The following is a 23,027-nucleotide window of genomic DNA, read 5'->3' as shown; positions in this document are numbered from 1 at the left end:
AGAGCTGGGGCGGGGGTGAGAAGAGTTAGCGACCAAGAGAAGAGATGGTCCCTGATAGGTGCCCACAGAGAGTGAAGGACCGAAATGCAGACAGACCCAGGCATGGCCTGGAGCCAAAGGGTAAGGGCTGTCCAGCCTTGAGGGGTGTGGAGTGGGGAACACTGAGCCAGCCAAGGGGTGAGAACCCAGAGCCTTTGACCTTGAGATGAGCCCATACTGACCACCGGTCTGCTGGGGACATGGAACTCCTGCAGCTGTCATGGGGGGAGGGGATCCTACAGGTGCTTGTTGCTCCCCTCCTTCCCTCCCTGGCTGTTAATCCCGTGGTTCCGGCTGAAGGCCTGGCAATCTGGGCCCCAGGGGGTAGGGCAGTGAGGGCGGGGGAGGGGTGAGCTGAGGTAGATGCCCAAGAGCCCCGGGGAGGCTGAGGCTGGATGTAGGATGAGAGAAGGGGTGCGGCCGTGGGGACAGCTTGCAGGTTTGTCCAGTGGAGCTCTGTGGGTTGTATGTGCACAGACGTGGGTGACGGACACTCGCAGGCTGGTGGGTTTCCGGGGACAAGGGTGCCGAGGGACTCAAGAGCTCTGGCCCTGGCCTCAGGCTGCTAGGAGCTGTTTAGGGGCAGGAGCTGGGACTGAGATTGATCTCTGTGACCCCAGAGTCCCAGGGGTGGGGACGGCTGGCCCATCTCAGCGACAAGATCCTCTAGGGAATGGTGGATGGGCATCTCAGGAGGGGAAGCCTGTCCTTTCTGAGGTGGAGTCTTACAGAGAAGCTCTCATTAGGCCCAGGGCCGTTAGTGAAAGGCTGGGGGCTGGCCTCAGGGACCCTGAGCGAGGGACCCACAGACACTGGAAGGAGGAGAGTAGGATGTGGACGGCTCAGAAGAGAGGGAAGAAGAGGCACTTCTGATCCATGCCTGTCTTGGGGCCAAACCCCTCCCCTTTACAGGACCTCACAGCTCCCTTGGGATCCAGTTCACCCAGTTTGTCCTTGCAGAAGGTCTACCGGCTCTTTTTGCTGACTAGGAAACCAGAGAGGTTAAGCTACTGGAACAGGTCACACAGCCAGCGAGGGTTGGAATTGGGGCTCCAAGCCTACCCATCTCCCTCTGCCCTATCTCCAGCTCTCAAGGCTGCTCTGCCTCTGTAGATCTCCCTCACCCTCTCCCTATTCTGTCTCCCTCTCTTCTGTCTTATACCCCCTCGTTTTTAAAAAAGATTTTATTTATTTATTGGATGGACACAGAGAGGGAACACAAGCAGGGGGAGCAGCAGTAGGAGAGGGAGAAGCAGGCTCCCCACTGAGCAAGAAGCTCGATCATGTAGGGCTCCATCCCAGGACCCTGCAACTCACTGAGACACCCAGGCGCCCCCACACCCCCTGTGACCCAACCTGAGACTTCCTCACTGAGGCCGCTGCCCCTCTCCATCTCTCAGTGCTTTTTGCAGAACGGCCCAAGTCTCACAGTGGCTCTCCTTCCTTTCCTGCCTCATCCCCGACATGCTGATCCCCTCTCTTTCGCCCAGCTACCGGCTCAGGTTGGGTCCAGCAGGGTGGAGGGGAGTCATCCTGGGTCCTGGTACCTCTGAGTCTCCACAGTCCCCGCCCAACCCCGCTCCCATTCCCCCCTACCCCCACCCGCCCCGGGCCCCAGCTGGCTGCCCCACCCTCCCTGCACCTGCAGTTTGAGCCCATTCAGGAGCCTTCTGGGTCCTGGGGGAGCTCAACAGTCCACACATTTTTAAAAAATTTATTTAGAGAGAGAAAGGGTGAGAGAGAACATGGGGACAGTCCAGGGGCAGAGAGAGGGGGAGAAGCAGACTCCTCACTGAGCGGGGAGCCCAAGGCGGGGCTTGATCCCAGGACCTTGAGATCACAACCTGAGCTGAAGGCAGATGCTGGACTGACTGAGCCACCCAGGTGCCCTGTCACTCCACACATTTTAAGGAGAGGGTCCGGGGTGGCTGTTGGATTCTGTGGTGAGGAAGGAATTATGTGGTTCTGTAGCTGATAAGGAAGCCTTTATGCTGGGGGCAGCCATTCTCCGGCATCGAAGCCCTTCCATCCACCACAGGGAGGCACACGCAAGCTGGAGCAGGCACACAGAATGTCCTTCTATGGTGCTGGGCTTGGGGCTGGAAGAGTGGAGGGGGAAGGGAGCCGGGAGGGGGCTGTGCGGACTCCCTGGAACCCAGTGTCACCTGGCGTCCTCCTGGAACACACAGATTCTGGGAACCTGCCACAGGCCTGGGAATCAGAATCTCCAGAAACAGGTCCCAGGAATGCACACTGTCAGAGCCTTCTGGCACAGTCTGTGACCCCCAGGTGTGGCAGGGGCTGAGTGCCATCAGGGAGGCCTCCCTCATTTTGAGTCTTGGAACAGCTTGAAAAAGGAGCATTGAAAACAAGCGTGGGACCCCAGGGTGAAGAAAACCAGGGTCCAAGCTGGTGGGTTAGGGGCAATTTTCTCTCCTGTTTTCCACACCTCTTCCAATGGGATTACATGACTTTTCATTTATTATTATTGTTCTGACTTGAAATGGGAAGGCAGACAGTCTCGAGAACACTGGATCAGGAGTCCGGAGACCAGGGTTCTAGCCCTGGCTTGGCCACGAGTGGGGTTGTGAGTTTGGCAGGTCACTGGGTTTCCCGGGGTCACCATCCAGCTTGTGTCATCACATGTGATATGTGTAGGAGACAGTGCCTCTCAAATCCCGGACTCACACCCTGTGTAGCTTCTCCTGGTGGAACAGCCTTCTGGACGCTCAGCAGGCCGATGGGATGGGAGAGGGGCCGGGAGGGGCAGTGAGGGAGAAGTGAGGGGATCCCAGGGGGCCTGGTCTCCTGCTCCTCCTTCCCCACCCCTCCAGCCCTGGGGCCTGGGAAGAGGGTGATGCTGCAACAGAAGGAGGAGGTGTCACTGCCAGGGTTCTTCTTCTCACCCGAGCTGGTGGAGGGGCGGGACTGGCAGTGGTGACACTAGGGCCACTCAGCCCCCGCTTTTCACAAGCACTTTCTTTTTTGGGTGGAAGAAATTGGAGTGAGGGGGTGAGGAATCTGGAGTTGATGGTCCCCTGACAGGCCATCGGATTAGAGAGGGACTGCCCCCAGGCACCCTGTTCCTCCGGGGACATGTCTCCGGGTCCACCTGAGTTGGGGATTCAAAATCCCTCCTCCCCTGGAAACCTGGGTGGGAGCTCCGGTCATCCTGTTCAGAGGCAGGGGGATAATGTCTCCATCTCTAGACCTGAGGATTAATGCGGAAAAGAGGAGGGCGAGAGGGAGGAACAAGACTCCACTTGGCTTTCCACAGCCAAATGCTTAGCAAAAATGTCCCCCAGAAGAGATGTCAGCACTCAAGTCTCTTGGGGAAATTAGTCATTCAGGGGAGTCATACTGAAATGTCTCATGTTTCTCAAAAAGTAGCCAAGGATCCCAAGGTCCCATCTCTTTCAGGCAAGGCTGCCTCACTTGGAACAGCAGGCAGAACCTTTCCACCTCCCTAAGGCATGGGGGGGTGGTGAGGGGGGTGGGGGGGAGGAGAAATGGCTGGTAAAGGGGTGGGAGGGGCTGTTCCCAATTCTGGTGTTGTCCCGCGTCTGGTCTCCACTGGGGGATGTACTGATTCTCTCTTCCCCTACCCTTCCTGGGTCATGCCCGCCTCCTGGGGTCCCCAGCTTCGCCTTCTCCTGCCAACCTGCCTCTTGGTTCAGCTCTAGTTGGGAACAGAGAGTCCCCACGGACCCCTAAGGGTGAAGCCCTGTTGCGCTGGGACAGAGATGGGAGATGGGGCCAGCCCCCAGGGGAGAAGTGAGGAGGTCTGGGAGGGTGCTGTGAGAGGAGATGTTAACCTTTACCAGGATGAAAATTGAAAGTATTTTTCAAAACACTCTTAAAAATGTAAATCTTTATCTATATATTGACATGTAAAAAATTCCATGACACCTTGTTGAATGAAAAAAAAATACACAAAACAAAGCAGCACATGTGGTGTTTATATAAAATTGTGTGTGTGTGTGTGGGCACGTACACAAAAGACAGAAAGGCTGTGCGCAAGGAGTGATGTCTGGAGGGGTAATATCTGGAGAGGTATTCACCAAAATGTCAATCCAATTTGCCTCTGGTGGGGAGTGGAATTTGGGGTGGTTTATATAGTCCCATTTTTATTTTTACTGCTTAAATTTTTTTCTGAGTGTATTTTACCTTTGTATGCAGGAAAACTTCCGAAGGTGCTATTTTCAACTGGGGGAGGGGGACTGTTTTCATCATAAGAAGACTGTGTTAGTTAACAGAAAAGGAAAATAGAGAAAGAAAAGCTCTGGTGTGGTCGTCCTCTTGTGCAGGCAGTCCCCCAGAACAGGTGGGTGTCCTTCCTGTCAGCCAGCTCTGAATCCTTCCGGGCAGCAGGGGTAAAGGGGTAAAGCCCTGCACACTTCCACCTCCCAGGTGAGACGCACAGCCCCTCGGAAAAGTGGATCAGTGAGTTTTCCCCATTCTAACGAGGAGGCACGTGAGGCTGACTTTCAGGCAAGGGAAGCGTCTTGTCCAAGTCACACGTACCTGAGCGACAGGCAGAGTCAGTGCCAAGACCCAGAGGAGAGACATGTCAGTGCTGCTTCCAGAGCCTTCGCAAACCCCCAGGACGCCCAGGGCCCTGCAAATCTGCAGCTGGAGTGATGCAGTCCCCTTCGGGGATCTCTGCCCGCTGCCCACCTGCTGCCAGGTCTGCCCTGGGGCTGGAGGAACAAGATGCATAGGACACAGCCCACCTGGGTCTCTGGCCTGGAGGAAGAACACAGACACTTCAGGCAAAGTCACTTAGCACAGAGCCTGGGCGCACAGTGGGCAGCAGTGGATCTGTTGAATGTTTCCCGTCTAAGCAGCTCAGACTGAGTGCAGACCCTGCTAGTTGCTCCGAGAGTGCTGCCAGAAGGCTCTATGAGTCCCATCCGGGCCAACGCCATCACCGAGGGCTTCCTGTAGGAGGGGACCTTAGAGCTGAGCCCTGAAGGATGGGTGGAATTTCCACGAGGGTCCAGAGGAGAGAAACAGGCTGGCGTTTTCAGGTGGACGGATGGACTCTTCCAGAAGGTAGTCTTGAAGCGCGAATTTCGCGGCGCCTGGGGACTCACCACACCGTGGGGGCCTCCAGTCCTCGGCGACTGCATAGAATTTGCAGAGTATTAGCCACGAGGGGGCGGGGTGAAGCGGGGCGGCGCCGAGGTGGTGGGGTGGGGGGAGCCCGGAGAGCTTCATAAAGCCACAGCAAAGGCGCCGCGCCGCTAGTGACAGCGGCCCGCTGGAGAGGGAGCCCAGGAGCTGACGCGCGCCCGCCAAACGCGGGCGCAGGACCCAGGCGTCCGAGGCCGGGCTCGGGTGGGGCTCCCCCCGCGTTCCCGCCCCCGGGGCCCCGCCCCTCGCGACCCCCCGCGCCTGCCCCCCGCGCGGAGAGGGGCCGGTCCCCGACGGCAGCGGGCAGGTGCCAGCCCGCCCCGGATGGGCATCGTGGCGCGGGGCTGCGGAGACATGCTGACGGGTACCGAGCCGATGCCGGCGAGCGACGAGGGCCGGGCGCCTGGCGCCGACCCGCAGAACCGCTACTTCTACCTGGATCCCGGCGCCCAGGACGCGGCCGACCGTCGCGGGGGCGCCACCCTGGGGGCGCCCTACGCAGGGGGCGCCCTGGTGCCCGCTCCGCCAGGCCGCTTCCTCGGAGCCTACGCCTACCCGCCCCGGCCCCAGGCCACCGGCTTCCCCGGGGTGGGCGAGCCCTTCCCGCCGACGGCAAGCGCCGAGGGCTACCAGCCTGGGGACGGCTACGCGGCCCCGGACCCGCGCTCGGGACTGTACCCGGGGCCGCGCGAGGACTACGCGCTGCCCGCGGGGCTGGAAGTGTCCGGAAAGCTGAGAGTAGCGCTCAACAACCACCTGTTGTGGTCCAAGTTTAATCAGCACCAGACGGAGATGATCATCACCAAGCAGGGACGGTGAGTGAGACGCGCGCCCCGCGAGGCGAGCGGGCCCGGAACAAGGACGTGGTTTTTTTTTTTCTCTTCTCCTGTCTAGACGGCGCCCATCACCGTTTGGCTTAGGCTTTGGGGGAAGCGGGGAGGGAGTTGTAGCGAGGACAGAAAAGTTCTGGGGGTTGTTTTCTCCCAGGACATTACACCAACAGGCAGAACTCAGAAGGGAGATGGAAGAGAGTGGGTGCGGTGAGAAGCTATCGTGGTTTAGGGGTGTGCCCTTACCTCACTGTCTGCCTCCATGGGGATCTCTGGGCAGAGAGGTACTGTGTTTTGGATTTAACAGGGCAGGACCCCTCTTAGCCCCTATGCGGAGAAATGGAGAAGAAGGCAGGGTCTTGGTACCCCAGACAACAACCCAGCACAACAACCCACCCCTCAACTTCTCCTGCCTCTACCCTCCCACCACCCACCTCTCCAAGCCTCTTTGCTGCTGTTGTGCACAGGTCAGTTTTGGGAGGTGGGTAAGCCTGGGATTTGGTGACATGGAGAAGCTGTCGCCAAGTTTCCTTTCCGGTAGTACTTTGAGATCGTGTGTCTCCTGTGAGTGTGTTTTAGGGGGAGTGGTAAAGTGTATGGGGGGCTCAGATCGCTTCCAGGCATAGGCCTCGCCGGAGAGCCCACATGCCTGTGGGCCTGAGCAGGTGAAGCTAACTTATGGGTCCCAGCGGGCAGCCAGTCCCACTCTGCTCCTTCCCGCCTCTGTCCCCCGAAAGTCTGCCTCACCCTTGGCCAGATACTTTCCAGTGTAAGATCCAGCCTGGGGAACCCATGGCTTCTATGCGTCTGGGGACCCTGAAGCCCAGTGCATGCGGGGTAGGGTTTGGGGCCAAGGGTGCTGCTTCCGGGGAGAGCCTCATGCGTGGGGAAAGGAAGAGAAACTTGCCACTGTTATTTGTTTAGTAAGCAATGCTGAGTGGGCCCTGCTTGGGTCTGGCCTGGGAGAGTGTGCACCCACCCTTCCCTGTGGGGGCCGGCTGGGGACCAGGGAGGACCTCTCTGAGGCTCTGTCATCAGCATATCCAGGAGATGTCAAAGGGCAGCCGCCCAGGGTGCGGCTTGGGGAGGGAGCAGGGGCGGGGGTGGGGGAGGCCATGCTGGCCCCAGGGGTGTTGGCATTCAGTCTAGGGATAGCTAGGACATTCTTCCTTTCCAGGGAGTTCTGTGGGGTAGCATGGGATTGAGGGACCTGTCCACCAACAATGAATAGCTTCAAGTTGCTGAGTTGTACCTCTTTCTCTGGGATGGACCCAGGAAAGTTGGCATTTTTTTTAAAGGTGTGGCCTTTATCCCTTAAGCCTTCTGAGAATTCCTCTCTGCATCCCCCAAACCCAGTCCCCTCTGAGTGCTCCCAGACACAGCCCAGGCCTCACATCTGAATTGGCGGTGACCCAGAAGATCCTTTCCAGGCCCCTTCCTGCACAGACAGGGAAATGGGCTCAGTGACAGAAGGAGACTCTCTGAGGTTTCACAGCCCACCTGTTGCAGGCAGAACGGGCACCTGAACCCAGATGGTATCTGCCTGGGCTTCTTTCTCCAGCCCGTCACGGCTGAGAGTGAGAAGAGCCACCTATACTGTCCAAAGGCCTTGATGCGTTCAGAGTGCTTTCACTTCCATTCTTCCACTGTGTGCTACTACGTAGGCCAAGAGATCTCCCCATTCACAGCTAGTGGCACCGTAGCACAGGACGGCTGGTGGCTTGTCCTTAGTTGCACAACTGACCTGAACCCAGACCTCTGCTCTCAGGTGCTCAGGAAGCTCTCCCACCCGGGGGACTGGCCCGGGTCTCCCTGCCACCTGCTGCCAGGCCTCTCTGCCCTTTCAGTCTCGAGGGGCGGCCTGCCCAGAGCCTTGGCCAGCACTTCGGAGATCCGGTGGTGGGTGCGGGGCTGGCTGTGGGCCACCTGCAACCTGGTTGGGTGGGTGTCTCAGGGGGATGCGGGCATGCATCTCAGTGAGGTCGCCGTCACTACCCCTGTGGCTTCCTTCTTCCTTTAGATTCTTGCTGAATAATTCTCTCTTGACAAGTCTTGCTGTCTCCCTTTCAGATCCATAAAACTACTTTCCTTTTTTTTTTTTTTAAAGATTTTATTTATTTATTTGACAGAGAGAGAGATCACAAGCAGGCAGAGAGGCAGGCAGAGAGAGAGGGGGAAGCAGACTCCCCGCTGAGTAGAGAGCCCGATGTGGGGCTAGATCCCAGGACCCTGAGATCATGACCTGAGCCAAAGGCAGAGGCTTAACCCACTGAGCCACCCAGGCACCCCAAACTACTTTCTTTTAATATGAAAAATTCCAATATATACAAAAGTGCAGGAAAAATCTCCAACCTACCCATCACCCAGTTTCAACAGTTGTTACTGCTTGTTCCAATCTCGTTTCTTCATATCCTCACTCACCTCGCTTCTGCCTCCCACCCCCTAGTCTGCAGTTATATTAGGGACGGCGGCAAGTATGTAGTAAGTAAATCCTAGGCACTATATTCTTGCATCCTGAAAATTTCTCTATGCACGTCTAAAAGTGGTTTTTTAAAAAAAAATTATTTATTCATTTATTTGACAGAGAGAGAGAGAGAGAGATCACAAGTAGGCAAAGAGGCAGACAGAAAGAGAAGGGGAAGCAGGCCCCTGCTGAGCAGAGAGCCCCATGCGGGCCTCTATCCCAGGATCCTGAGATCATGACCTGAGCCAAAGGCAGAGGCTTAACCCACTGAGCCACCCAGGTGTCCCTTAAAATGATTATCAAAATTATTCATTTATTTGTTTATGTATTTATTTACTGGGGGTTGGAGGGGAGAGAGAATCCTAAGCAGGCTCCATGCCCAGCACAGTGTTTGACACGGGACTCAATCTTACGACTCTAAGATTATGATCTGAGCCAAAATCAAGAGTTGGAGGCTCAACTGACTGAGCCACCAGGTGTCCCTAAAAATGGCTTTTGATAAGTAAACACAATATCATTAACAAACCTGAGGAAAAATTCATAAATATCATAAAAATTTCCTTGACCACTTTGTAATCGCCTGTGCACGCACGTGAGTGTGTGATTATCCTCAGGCTTTCCATCCATCCTGAGGAACTGCTTCAGACACCATGGGGTCCCCGTTGGAAAGGTGCAGTAGCCCCTCACCATTTTCTTTGATGCCTTCCCTTGAATCAGACCTCAGCATCCCCATGGTGGGGTAGAGGGGACAGAAAACACTGTCCCCCATTCAGTTCTACCAGCCCTCATCACCGGGCACTGAGCTCAGGCTCCAGTGATCTGGGAACTTGGCGGCCATTTCCTTATGCTACTGGCTTCTGAAGAGCACGGCTTGGGCTCAGAGAACAGCACCCTTTCTCTCCTGTGTGGAGGGCTGGCTCGTCCCTCCGTGGGTTCCAGTGACCTGCCCGTCACCACCACATCACCCACGGCCTTCTTCCTTTTTGAAAAAATCCTCCCAAGCCAGGCACACCCACAGCCCCACAGCCTTTTGCCTTGGGCTGACTCACTCTCTCCCAGATCCTTCCTCTCCCACCCACCCTAGACCCATCCCTCAGTATGGACAAGTCACACAGTCACTCTCTCCTCCATGGGCAGCAACAGGGTGGGGCGCGGAGCGGGGTGGGGGGGGGTGGCGGGGGTGGCGATTCCCAGCGCCAGCAACTGATCCCGGCAACTCAGGTGGGGCGGGGAGGGGAAAGTGAGGTAAAATGTTGGACTGGCCAACTGGAGAGGTTGGAGTTCAAAGTTGGCATGTTTGTGGAAATTCGGGGTGCCCACCGCGGACTTGTGCTGTATTTCTGGGTGGCACTGTGTGTGTACTGTGAATGTGTTGGTGGGCATGGACTAGCTGATGGTAGACATTCTCAGCAGAGGAAGGGAGAGGCGGGTGTCTGCGTGTGTGGGTGTGTGGGAGTGCATTCGTGGTTGGCAATCCCCACTTTTCTGGGTGTGATTAGTTGATTATTATAATTAAGATAACTTTGGGTAGTTCTGTTGTTAAGTAGCTCAATTTGCGTGTGTACGTGTGTGTGTGTGTGTGTGTGTGTGAATTTAGCATTGGAGGAAACAATTTCAGTGCCGCTAGATCTTGGATCACTGGCCTCACAGCCATTGTGGCCTTCCCTACAATCCCGACTCCTAGAACTTTGTAGATCTTTATTTTATTTTAATTTTTAATTTTTTTTAAAAAAGATTTTATTTATTTATTTGACAGAGAGTGAGCACAGGCAGATAGAGTGGCAGGCAGAGGCAGAGGGAAAGGCAGGCTCCCTGCTGAGCAAGGAGCCCGATGCGGGACTAGATCCCAGGAGGCTGGGATCATGACCTGATTCCGAAGGCAGCTGCTCAACCGAGCCACCCAGGCATCCCAAACTTTGTAGATCTTTAAAACAATTTTCTTTTATTTTTTTCTTTTGTTGTGGGGCAGGGGGCACTTGAATTTGGACTCACTGGCTTCATTTCTCTCAGGGCAGGTGAAAACAGCTTTACTTTTTGTTGGCCCGTTTGCTAGTGGCTGTTTGATTTCCACGAAGCTGGGTCTGAGGTTGGTGGGTGGAGATCTTTGATGCCTGAGCACCATTTGCGTTTCCATGGGTCCAAGGCACTGCTGGAATGTTCTAAAAGGTGCTGCTAATTAATACCCCCACAAATAACGAATAAAATGTAAGAGGACCCATTTCCCCACAGACTCATCAGCATTAGAGATTAATTTTATTTATTTATTTATTTTTAAGATTTTAAAATTTATTTGACAGACAGAGATCACAAGTAGGCAGAGAGTCAGGCAGAGAGAGAGAGATAGAGAGAGAGAGAGAGGGAGGAGGAAGCAGGATCCCCCGCTGGGCAGAGAGCTCAATGCAGGGCTCTATCCTAGGACCCTGAGATCATGACCTGAGCTGAAGGCAGAGTCTTCAACCCACTGAGCCACCCAGGCGCCCCTAGAGATTAATTTTAAAACATCCTGCCAACACGACAGACCCAAAACTACCTCCTTATAATTTGTTTGTCACGATGGTGAATTGGAGCCTATCAGAAGTGTTCAGGGGCACCTGGGTGGCTCAGTTTTTAAGTGTCTGCCTTCAGCTTAGGTCATGATCCCAGCGGTCCTGGGATAGAGACTTGCATTGGGCTCCCTGCTCAGCCGGAAGCCTGCTTCTCTCTCGCTCACGCCCCCTGTTTGTGTTCGTCTCTTGCTGTGTCTCTCTCTGTCAAATAAATAAATAAATAAAATCTTAAAAAAAAAAAAAAAGTGTTCGAGGTTGGACGGGTATGATGACCCTGCAGATCATTTCGAGATGGGCTAGTCCTATGGGGCAGTGCAGGAATTTAGGGTCTTGGGCCCTGTCCTCTGAGGGCAGGATGGTCTTTTTGGAGAGAGTTGAGGTTGGCACCAGACCCTGTTGCTTCCCAGCAAAGTGTCATGTAAATCAGGGGCTATTTTGGGATTCCAGCTGGTGGTGATTCTAGACTTTTAGGGTGAAATGAGACCTCCTTACTCCTCTCCAGTTCCCCCATCCTCTTCGGCATCTCCTTCATGTCCCTCCAGCAGAGATACGCGGGGTGGAGAGATGGACGCACAGCCCGGGAGACCCTGACTCTGCCCTCTCACCAGGGCGCTGTCTGCTCGGCTCTCTGCTCCTTGGTTCCTTCAAGTATAAAATCGGAAATACTGTGTTACATTTCGGGCGAACTGGATGCTTCTAAGTAGAGACACAATGAATATAGTCCTTCCCTTCCTTTAAACCTGCAGGTTTAGGCAACAACTGGTTATAATACAGAAAATGTGGACAGCCCGACCGCTGTCATACGATGAGATGTTGGTAGAGACATGTTGAAAATATTGTTTCAGCCTTAAATATTTAAGGTCTCCTCCCTAACCTTTGATTTCTCAAGTCAGCTGCCCCCTGAGCCCCTGGGACCTGGAGCCTGAGGCTGAGCTCAGGACCCTGGCGGGGGGTCCTTCCGCAGACCCAGCGGGCTTTGATCGCTCTGGGCCAGCGAGAGGGTATAGTGGGGGAGGGACCGGATGAGCTGAGTTTCACATCTTTCAAACTTTCTCGCAGCTCTTAGAGGAAAAATGGTTAGGAGTTATTGTTCCCATTTATGGGTGAAGAAACTGAGGTTTGGTTTGGGATTTCACTTACTCCAGGCCAGTAAGGGGATGGGGCCAGTAAGTCTCTCCTTTTTTTTCTCAGCATGGGAGAGTCTGGAGAAGACAGGAAGGTGGAGACACCTTCCCAACGTTATCAAGGGTGTTGCTCTGGGATATTCTGGGGTCTAGGGTGCACCCAAAAGTGTTCCCAGGCCTCTGGAACTCTCCCTTCTCCAGGTTTCCTGACACATGGGCTAGTGTTTTTCTTCCCATCTGGTATGACTTCTTGTAGGAGGAGGGGAGAGATATGTGGGAATGCAAAGTTATTCTGATGAGAGTTTGATTCTGCCATCCTGCAAATTCTGCTCTTCCTGTTCGGGTTAAGAAAGAAAAGCTAGGCCATTAGCCTGATGCTGGTAGAGGTGGTGGTTGTAGTAGGGGCCGTAATGGTGGAGGGGACCATTGTAGTGATGGTGGTAATGGAGGTGACGGTTTGGTGATGGGAGCAGTGATGGTGGAGGTGTGGTTGTAGTGATGGTGGTGATGGGGTTGTTGGTGGAGGTAGTAGTTGTAGGGATGGTGGTGATGGGGATATTGGTGCAGGTGGTGGTCATAGTGATGGTGGTGATGGGGTATTGGTGGAGGTAGTGGTTGTAGTGATGGTGGTGATGGGGTGTTGGTGGAGGTAGTGGTTGTAGCGATGGTGGTGATGGGGGTGTTGGTGCACTGGTGGTTGTAGTGATGGTACAGGTGGGAGTGGTGATGGTGGAAGTGGCAGAGATGGTTGGGTAGGGAAGTATTTCTTTCTCTTGATCTATTACTCTGGCACAAGGGAGGATAATGCAGCATCCCAACCTTGACTTCCTCTGCTTTCCCCTGGAAGCAAGACTTTGAGCATGAGAATTGTGCTTAATAGAGTTCTTTTTCAGGTGGATGGAAAGTTTCAGCTGGGATTTTAGGTACTTCTCTGAGGCTCAGGCCTGGGACAGGCCGTACCATAAACATCAGGCCCAGGAGGATGGGGCAGGGAAAGCCTGGGCACCGCGGGGCCGGGAATGCGTAAGCACCGTGAGGGCTGCAGTGGAGAGGATGTGTCAGGTCCTGAGACCACCCCAGGGCTTGGGGAGCTGAGGCATGAGGGCCTACTGGGAAGTGCCTGTGCGGGGCTGGCTTGTGGCTTTGCTCCCCACTAGGAAGCAAACGAAGATTAGAGACAGTGCCGTGTAGCTAATGTCTAGAAACTGATCCTCGGGACGAAAAACACTGAAAAAGCCCTGATTCATAGTGTTTGCTGATTTCCGTGGTGTGAAGACTCCTGTGGTGCCTGATTTTGAGCTGTGCACACGGAGTCACTGAATGCAAAGTCAGGAAGAGTTGGGCATTCGTGCGGTGTCTAGTATTTCCATCTTGCAGGAACAAGAGCTATAAGTCACTTCAAAAGCAGAGATAATAGTGAAATATGGTAAAGGAACTGAGAAGTGATGATTTTTGAGTAGTTATTACCTTGGCTTATAAGGCAGTATACTTAATTGTAAGTTTACATAATTTAATTTTAAAATATTGCCGGTACATAACAATTGCCTGGCACACGTCCTGGTCATTTCCAGTCGGCTGTCTCGCGGGTTGCCAGCCGATGCCAGCACACCACCGAAATGAAAGCCTCCGCATGGGGGTGGTTGCGAGGATGCGTCTGCGAGGTTGGGGGGCTGACGGATGTCGGCGGGTCTCTCTGTTCTCCCCAGGCGGATGTTCCCATTCTTGTCATTTACTGTGGCGGGACTGGAGCCCACCAGCCATTACCGGATGTTCGTGGACGTGGTCTTGGTGGACCAGCACCACTGGCGGTATCAGAGCGGCAAGTGGGTGCAGTGTGGAAAGGCTGAGGGCAGCATGCCAGGTAGGAGCGCTCTGCGGAGCGGTGGGCACGCTTTTCCTCTGAGGCTGGGCGCCCCCTGGTGGATCCAGGAGGAACCCCCAAGCCCTTGCCCCCTACACCTGAGTTCCGCATTCCACCCTTATCCCCTCCCACTTCTCACTCCGGTTGGGTTTGTCTTCCCTTCTCTGCTCTGCGTTAGCCTGTCTTCTGCTCAGTCCTCTGCCCCTACCTCCCCTTGCCCTGCCCCATCTGGCCTTACCCCTGCAGCCTTTCTGACATCCCCCCTCAGAACAGGCAAAGAAGCCCCACATCACTATGGGGTCTGGTCCCCAGGGGGCTGCGTGCCAAGGAGGTTCACTGTCCACAGGAAACCGCCTCTACGTCCACCCAGACTCCCCCAATACCGGGGCCCACTGGATGCGCCAGGAAGTTTCATTCGGGAAACTAAAGCTCACGAACAACAAAGGGGCCTCTAACAATGTGACCCAGGTGGGACTCCTTGCCAACCCCCACCCCTCCTGGCTGATTCAGTTCTGTTAAAGTCACCTTCCTTCCTCTCTGACTCGTTCTTTTCCACACGCCTGGGCAGGGGGGGAAGATGAGGTGGGAGGCGGCTGACTCTCAAGGGCAGATCGGGATGACATGCGCCAAACCAGCCCTGGGGGTTTCTTCACCGAGCCCCAAGCTGTCATCACCTGTGCACCATGCTGGGCATAGATTTGGCGCCAGTGGCCCCGGGCAATGGATGCAGAGTCTCTCTGAGTTGAGCAATACTGTTAACAGAGCCCCCTCCCTGAAAAACCCTGCTTGTACTAATACCCCAGTCGCAATGCGCATCTGGGGGGTAGGACAGGGGGTAAGAGGGCAGAGCTGATGCCCTAGAGAGGCTGGGGACCAGAGCTAGAGCGCCTGGAGGAAGTTGCATGGTAGCAGGGCGGGGCAGTGGACATGATGGCCTCAGGGTCCCTTCTAGCCTGGCCATCGGTCAGCCAGGGTGGGGGTAGAGGAGCCGTCGACCCCCACAAGCATCCGGTTCTCTCTTAGATGATCGTGCTCCAGTCCCTCCATAAGTACCAACCTCGGCTGCACATCGTCGAGGTGAACGACGGGGAGCCGGAGGCAGCCTGCAGCGCTTCGAACACGCACGTCTTCACCTTCCAAGAGACCCAGTTCATCGCCGTGACCGCCTACCAGAATGCGGAGGTGAGGGCCCTCGGCCTGCCCGAGCTGCGTGGGGCAGGAGGGGGAGAATGGGGCTCACCGTCTTCCTCGGCGGGAAATTCAGGAGTTCCCTAGCCCCAGACTCAGGACTCAGGTGCCTCTATTTCCCCTCTCTCTAGATTACTCAGCTGAAAATTGATAACAACCCTTTTGCCAAAGGATTCCGGGAGAACTTTGAGTCGTAAGTGCTGCTGGGTTCCGCTCACCAAGGGCCTCTTCTTGGTCCCTCCTGAGGCCTGACTCCAGACATGCGCAGAGCCTGTCTCCTCTCTGCCCCTGGGGGTGGGAGTGGGTGGGAAGAGATGGGACAGATGCTTGGAGGGCAGTGAGGCCAGGGAAAGAAGGTCCAGGGAGGGGCAGGCAGCAGGCAGGCTCACAGGCGATGGGTTCTGTTCGTGACCGCTGTTTTCTTGCCTTTTTTTTTTTTTTTTTTTTTTTTTTAGCATGTATGCATCTGTTGACACGAGCGTGCCCTCCCCGCCCGGACCCAACTGTCAATTGCTCGGGGGAGACCACTACTCTCCTCTCCTACCAAACCAGTATCCCGTTCCTAGCCGCTTCTACCCCGACCTTCCTGGGCAGGCCAAGGATGTGGCTTCCCAGCCGTACTGGTTGGGGGCCCCCCGGGACCATAGCTATGAGGCCGAGTTTCGAGCAGTCAGCATGAAGCCTGCCTTCCTGCCCTCCGCCCCTGGACCCACCATGTCCTACTACCGAGGCCAGGATGTCCTGGCGCCTGGAGCTGGCTGGCCGATGGCCCCCCAGTACCCTCCCAAGATGGGCCCAGGCAGCTGGTTCCGCCCCATGCGGACTCTGCCCATGGAACCTGGTCCTGGAGCTTCTGAGGGACGGGGTCCAGAGGACCAGGGCTCCCCTTCAGTGTGGACTGAGATCACCCCCATCCGGCCAGAGTCCAGTGACTCAGGACTGGGTGAAGGAGACTCTAAGAGGAGGCGTGTGTCCCCCTATCCTTCCAGTGGTGACAGCTCCTCCCCTGCTGGGGCCCCTTCTCCTTTTGATAAGGAAACCGAAGGTCAGTTTTATAGCTACTTTCCCAATTGAACAGATGACATGACAGGAACAATGTCATCAGGTTGGAAGACACCAAATACCGCAGACAGGTGACTCAGGACTGGGAGGCCCCCAGCTCCCTCTGTCCCTTCTCCTTTTGTAGTTGGTTGAGGAAGAGGGGTGCCAAGAAGTCTTCTGGGGTTCACTTGCTGTTTTGGGCCCAAAGCGAAACCTGAGAGACGTGTTCCCTGCCCCCTCCTTTGCCCTAACTACGGTCATTTACCTGGTGCTGCTTCTGGCTGTGGGTTCCCAGCTGGAGAACAGAAAACAGAAGAAGAAAGTCTTGGACACAAAGGAGCTTCCTCGCTTCTGTTGGGGGGGGTGAGGGGTCAGGTGTGTGAAAATAAAGATGCTGAGGATTTAATGACAGCCAGCCAGCCAGGGTCGGCAAGGGGACTCAGATGACTTTGGGGCAGCTGGCCTGGGCCCCATCCGCTCGGAGACAGTGGGGTCCCGAGGAAGAGGCTGGAAAGGGGGGCGGGGTTGGTGCACACCTCAAGGAGCAACGTCTTGCGGTGGGGATTAGTTGTGTGTGCGCTTTCTTTCTTTCTTTTTTTTTTTTTTTTTCTTTTTGAATGGGGAGGCTATTTATTGTACAGAGAGTGGTGTCTGGATCTATTTCTTTTGTTTTCATCACTTTCTGAAAATAAACGTGAAACTGTAGAATGTGTCCTGCTTCAGTGCCCTGAAAGGGGACATGGTTGGGGGCTCCACTGGGAATTGCGAGGACACCATCCGTCCCCGGCTGCAGCAGAAGTTTCCAAGAACGGGAGCTGCCTAGAAATCCTGAGTGGCTTCATTCCGGGGACAGACAGAGTCAAAGCAAGGCCACACGTGCTACCTTTGGCACTCAGGCTGATGGCTGATTCCACCTCGTAAGGCATCTTGGGGACAGAGAGCGGTCCCTCTGTCTGGGTAGCACCTGACCTGTGGAGGAGGCAATGGACGGCAAGACCAGAAGACCGGACCCTGGGGGTGAGGGAACTGGGGATTCCGCGAGGAAGAAGAGCCTTGATTTCTCTCTACATGTCTAGCTTTGGTTTTCCATCTTCATCTTAGGGGTGTTCAAAAGTTAGAGGAGTAAATGTAAGTTGAACCCCATGAAATTGCTGTTTCCGTCGGTCAAGAACAGCCTAATATTGACAATTTCGTGATTCAAACTAATGTCTGTAAAGGGTTTAGAACAGCGCCTGGTAAACAGGAAGCCCTCAGCCTGTACATGATTGTTGCTGTAATTCTCTAGCTCTGTTTTTCTCTCTTTTTACGCGGCTGCTAAATTATGTTTTTAAAATGACACCTGCTTCTCTTAAAGAACATTAAGCCAGGCAGGAAAGTAAAAAGACAGCAATAAATTTTCCCAAATCTTACCACCCATCCAAAATTATCACTAAATGTTAAATGGGTTAAATAGATAGACAGAAATATGTTTTTATAACATTGGAATCATATGGTCATATGGAAAATACTTTTTTTTTAAAGATTTTATTTTTAAGTAATCTCTACACCCAATGTGGGGCTGGAACTCCCAACCCCAAAATCAAGAGTTGCGTGCTCCACTGACTGGGCCAGCTGGGTGCCCCTGAAAATGCTTTTTCTTCAGGAAAACTACAGAATTTTAGTTTACAGGATTGAATAATACAAAAATAAAAACCTCAACAAGCAAACCATCAAATAATGAAAAACTCTCAGGTGAGCAAAGGGATCGCAGAACTCAGAGATAAGTTGGGGTTTTTTGTTTGTTTGTCCCTCCCTCCCCTCTTGAGAGGTTGGAATTACTTCCTTTGCCTCGGGCCAGTTCAGGGCATACCTCATTCTAAGGGGGGCTTGTCCTCATGGGCCCTGGGGTATTTTCTCACTTCTGCTGGAGCTTGGAAAACTTCATTTCTATCACAGTTCACAACCCCTCCTTTCTTGGTCTCTCTCCAGAGGCCATTTTCATCACTTTCAAGTCAGAAGAAGGAAAAGATAGGAAGCCATATTTGGTTCCACCCTCCCTGGATTTGGAAGCTCCTAATGTTGTAAACATTAGGAGTTCTGTTAGGCTGCGCTCTGTGAATGCAGTAATTCCTCCCAGCCCCAAGCCTTTGGCCTTTGGCGGTCACTTTCTAGGGTTATAAGTATTGGTTTTAAATTAGACCTTGGGAACTGTTGTCTGTAATCACAGCACTCCTCTCTCCCTCTGTTTTATTTTTGATTTTTTAAGTTTATTTATTTACTTATCTTTAGTCATCTCTATACCCAATACCCAAGTGGGGCTCGAATGAGTTCGAGTCTGACCCTGAGATCAAGAATTCCATGCTTGGGGTGCCTGGGTGGCTCAGTGGGTTAAGCCTCTGCCTTCGGCTCAGGTCATGATCCTGGGGTCCTGGGATAGAGCCCCACATCGGGCTCTCTGCTCAGCAGGGAGCCTGCTTCCCCTCCCTCTCTCTCTGCCTACTTGTGATCTCTCTCTCTCTGCCAAATAAATAAATAAAATCTTAAATTAAAAAAAAAAAGAGTTCTGTGCTCTTCCGACTGGGCCAGCCCACCTGGCACCCCATTCCCCACTGTCTTTAAATGGTTTTGGTTCCCTTCATTAGCTATAAGTGAAGGGAATTGTCCTTACACACTTCACTTTTTCCAGAAGTGTGAGGGCATATGTTTTGATGCTTTGTTATTTGACTCATAAAGGTTCATTACTATTACTTGTCCAATATTCAATGTACCGTTTACTGAAAAGGTAAAATACAAAATACTAAAATATATATACATATATTTTAAAAGATTTTATTTATTTATTTGACAAACAGAGATCACAAGTAGGCATAGGTAGGCAGAGAGAGAGGGGGAAGCAGCTCCCCACTGAGCAGAGACCCCGATGCGGGGCTCCATCCCAGGACCCTGAGATCATGACCTGAACCGAAGGCAGAGTCTCAACCCACTGAGCCACCCAGGCGCACCACTCTCTATATTTTTCAAGTAAACTCTATGCCCATCACGGGACTCAAACTCACGACCCTAAGATCAATAGCTGCATGCTCTACTGACTGAGCCAGTCGAGCATCCCTTCAGTTCTTTTTTAATCCCCACAGGTTATACTCCTGTATTACTTTGTTTAGTTAGTAGTTGCTTGGCTTTAACTTTATATCATCATTCTCTTTGTTCACTATTCCTTTTTGAATTTCTACCTCTGTTTTTTTCTGGGATCACTTTCCTACATCTTAAACTAAATATTTTGTAACTTTTTATGAGATGGTCTCTTTGTAAATTCCTTGTAAGCTTGTTTCTTACAAAAATTATTATTTTTCCCCTTGTTATTGGATAGTATTTTGCTGAGTAAAAAATTTTAAGTGGATAGTAGTTTTGTCTTATTTTATAGAAGCTATTCCACCATTTTCTGGCTTCTGTTGTTGTGAAATCTGCTGCTACTCTAATTATCATTCTTTTGTAAGTCATCTGTTTTTTTATTTCTGCTTTCCAGATCTAGATATATTTGATGTGCAACAGATTTGTTATGATGTGACAAGGTATGAATTTATTTGTTCTTGATCATATTTGGGATATGTTTTGCTTCCTGAATCGTGTATTCATGGTTTTCATTAATTCTGAAATTTCCCAATCATTATTTCTTTCTTTTTTTTTTTTTAAAGATTTTATTTATTTGACACAGAGAGAGAGATCATGAGTAGGCAGAGAGATAGGCAGAGAGAGAGGGGGAAGCAGGCTCCCCACTGAGCAGAAAGCTTAATGTGGGGCTTGATCCCAGGACCCTGAGACCATGACCCGACCCAAAGGCAGACTCTTAACCCACTGAGCCACCCAGGCACCCCATCTTTAAACATTACTTCTTTCCATTCTCTCCAATTTAACCTTTTGGGACTCCAATCAGATGGATGTCAGACATTCTCATTCTCTTATTATTCATGTCTCACAACTCTCTTAGGTTTTTTCTTCTTGCCTCTCCACTGCATTTCTGAATAAATTCTTATTTTTTTAAGATTTTATTTATTCATTTAACAGACAGAGATCACAAGTAGGCAGAGAGGCAGGTAGAGAGAGAGGGGGGGAAGCAGACTCCCCACTGAGCAGAGAGCCCTATGTGGGGCTCGATCCCAGAATTCTGGGGTCATGACCTGAGCCAAAGACAGAGGTTTTAACCCGCTAAGACACCCACGCGCCTCCTGAATAAATTCTTGAGATATATCTCTTTGTTTAATTCTACTTTCAATGGTATCTAATATGCTGATTAGCCCACTCACTTGAAATTTCTTTTCATAGTTTACAAGGTATTTCTCATCGTTATTTTGTATATCTCCATTAAGTTTTTTTAATGTTATGCTTCACACTTATTTTTTAGTTTTTAATTTTTTTATTATTTTTAAGTAATCTCTACATCCAATGTGGGTCTTAAACTCACAACCCTGAGATCAAGAGTTGCATGCTCTTCTGACTGAGTCAGCCAGGTGCCCCATGCTTTACATTTCTATGAGTTCTATTTTTGCAAATTCTATGACCCTGATGATTTCCTGTTGCATGTTTTCCCTTATAAGTGCATTCTTTATTTCTGTAAAAATTCTTTACATAATGATTTTGTATTTGTATTTGACAATTCCAGATAATAATGAAGGGTATTTGTGGAGGGTGTGGTAGGAGTGTTCTCTAATATGTTGATTTTTCTGACTATCACTCATAGTGGATTTGTTTTCTTGCATACTTGGTGGTCTTTCTAGGGTCACGTTTGAGTTTGAAGTTAGTAAGTTGTTAGTTTTAAGTTAGTAAGACTAACTTGGGGAAACTTTCTTCCACTTCCTCCTTTTGTCTAATTCAACAGATGGAGAACACCAAATTATGACTGGACTTACCCCTCTAGCACTGTAGTCAAACTTCTTGGCTCAGGGCTCCAAAAGAGTGAGAGTGAAGCTTCCAGGCCTCCAAGGGTAGGTCTGGAACTGAAACTGCATCACTCTCACCACATTCTATTAGTCAAAACCAGCACATATACAAGAAGAGGGGAAATAATTTTTCTGCTAGATGATAGACATGGGATGTATTGACTAGCCATTATCCTAGGATTTTTTCCTTCACCATCAATCTGGGGATTCCTTTCATGTCTCTCTTGTGTTGTATCTCCTGTATCCTGGAATACATATATTTTTATTTGTTTGTTCTTTTATTTTCTTTATTTTTTTAAAAGATTTTTTTTATTTCTTTATCTGAGAAAGAGAGAGAATGAGAGAGAGAGAGAGCATGAGAAGGGAAGTTCAGAGGGAGAAGCAGATTCCATGCTGAGCAGGGAGCCTGATGCAGGACTCCATCCTGGGACTCCAGGACCATGACCTGTGCAGAAAGTAGTCACTTAACCAACTGAGCCACCCAGATGGCCCTATTCTTTTATTTTTCTGAAGGAGCTTTCTGGTACACAGGAGGTAAAATTTCTGAGTTTTTAACGTGTCCGAAAATGTCTATATTTCACTTCTACATTTGATTCATAGCTTGACTGGGTATAAAACTTTGGTTGGAAATCATTTTTTTTTTTTTTTTTTTGGTGGGTGGAATTTTCAAGGCGTTTCTCCTTTGTCCATTTCCCCATTTTAGTTTTCAGTATTGCACTTAAAAAGTCTGATATCATGGTGATTAATGTTTCTTTGTGTTATATTTTTGGATCCTCTCCTTAACTTTAGTATTTTGGACATTTTGATTATATGACTTGGTCTGAAATACTTTTCCCCCATCTATTATTCTGGGGCACTGAATGAGATCTATCAATTCAGAGACTCTGTTCTTCATTCATAGAAAGTTTCCCTTTCATTCATTCATTCTTTTTTCCCTCAAGTCTTTTTTTTTTTTTTTTAATAGACTCCATGCCCAACATGGGTCTTGAACTCAAGCCCCTGAGATTAAGAATCACATGCTTTATCAACTGAACTAGGCAACTCTTTTTAATCACACAGTAGATACCTTTTGCTGATTCTTTTGGTTCTGTTATTGACTTTTAAATTTCTCTTATCTTGCCTTCAATTCCAAGAATTCTTTCTTGTTCTCCAAATGTTGTTGTTGTTCTTCTTTTTTTTTTTTTGACAGACGGAGATCACAAGTAGGCAGAGAAGCAGGCAGAGAAAGAGGAGGAAGCAGGCTCCCTGCTGAGCAGAAAGCCTGATGTGGTGCTCTATCCCAGAACACTGGGATCATGACCTGAGCTGAAGGCAGAGGCTTTAAACCACTGAGCCACCCAGGCGCCCCTCTCCAAATGTTCATGGATGAAAGATCTTCTCATATCTCAAAGTATATTCATTTGAAAAGGGAGTTTTTCTTTTGCTTCTTTCAGTATCTCTGTTTTCCAAATTATTTTTCTGCTTATTTAGATTCTTTCGTATTGGAGGTCTTGCTCAAATATTTGGTGATCCTTGACTGTTCATGTTTCAGAACAAAAACATAATAATAATAATAATAATAAGAAGAAGAAGAAGAAGAAGAAGGAGAAGAAGAAGAAATATATAATTAATTAAATATATAATAAAATATAATAAATCAAATAAATTATAAATTTATAAATATAATAAATTAAATAATATAATAATATAATTATCATATATTATTATTAAAATGAACAAGGCACTAGAGCTTACATGAAAACTCTTGTATGTGTCTAGGGGGGAGGGATTAATCAACAGTGAACTTCACTTCAGATAACATGAAAGGATGATCAGATGGGGGAACTGTCAATGGTGGGCTGGAGCTGGCTAACACCAGCTTGCAAAAGCTAAATGTGCACCTGTC

General features: G+C 51.0%; 1 protein-coding gene across 3 annotated transcripts; it reads left to right on the top strand.

Annotated features, from left to right (window-relative positions):
• Positions 1 to 54: 54 nt before the first annotated feature.
• Positions 55 to 17,599, top strand: TBX21 (T-box transcription factor 21). 3 transcript variants are annotated; one of them, XM_032321614.1, is made up of 7 exons: positions 55 to 120; positions 4,219 to 5,990; positions 13,846 to 14,000; positions 14,269 to 14,468; positions 15,024 to 15,182; positions 15,320 to 15,381; positions 15,644 to 17,599. In XM_032321614.1, the coding sequence occupies exons 2-7, from the start codon at positions 5,500 to 5,502 to the stop codon at positions 16,260 to 16,262; spliced, it is 1,686 nt and encodes a 561-aa protein (XP_032177505.1). In that variant the 5' UTR covers positions 55 to 120; positions 4,219 to 5,499; the 3' UTR covers positions 16,263 to 17,599. The 3 variants fall into 3 exon arrangements, with proteins under 3 accessions (XP_032177505.1, XP_032177506.1, XP_032177507.1); XM_032321615.1 differs by having other exon boundaries at positions 58 to 120; positions 14,347 to 14,468; XM_032321616.1 differs by lacking the exons at positions 55 to 120; positions 4,219 to 5,990 and adding an exon at positions 6,085 to 6,472.
• The last annotated feature ends 5,428 nt before the right edge of the window (positions 17,600 to 23,027 follow it).

This window comes from Mustela erminea, chromosome 18 (assembly GCF_009829155.1).
Source record: "Mustela erminea isolate mMusErm1 chromosome 18, mMusErm1.Pri, whole genome shotgun sequence".
Taxonomy (NCBI): domain Eukaryota; kingdom Metazoa; phylum Chordata; class Mammalia; order Carnivora; family Mustelidae; genus Mustela; species Mustela erminea.
Note: the sequence above shows the minus strand (reverse complement) of the source record. Positions and strands in the feature narration are given on the sequence as shown.

Excerpts from the sequence above, each read along its gene's own strand:
- TBX21 (XM_032321614.1), top strand. The coding sequence starts at position 5,500 with ATGGGCATCGTGGCGCGGGGCTGCGGAGACATGCTGACGGGTACCGAG. Across the intron at positions 15,183-15,319 it reads CCGCCTACCAGAATGCGGAG|ATTACTCAGCTGAAAATTGA; the intron begins GTGAGGGCCCTC and ends CCCTCTCTCTAG. Across the intron at positions 15,382-15,643 it reads TTCCGGGAGAACTTTGAGTC|CATGTATGCATCTGTTGACA; the intron begins GTAAGTGCTGCT and ends TTTTTTTTTTAG.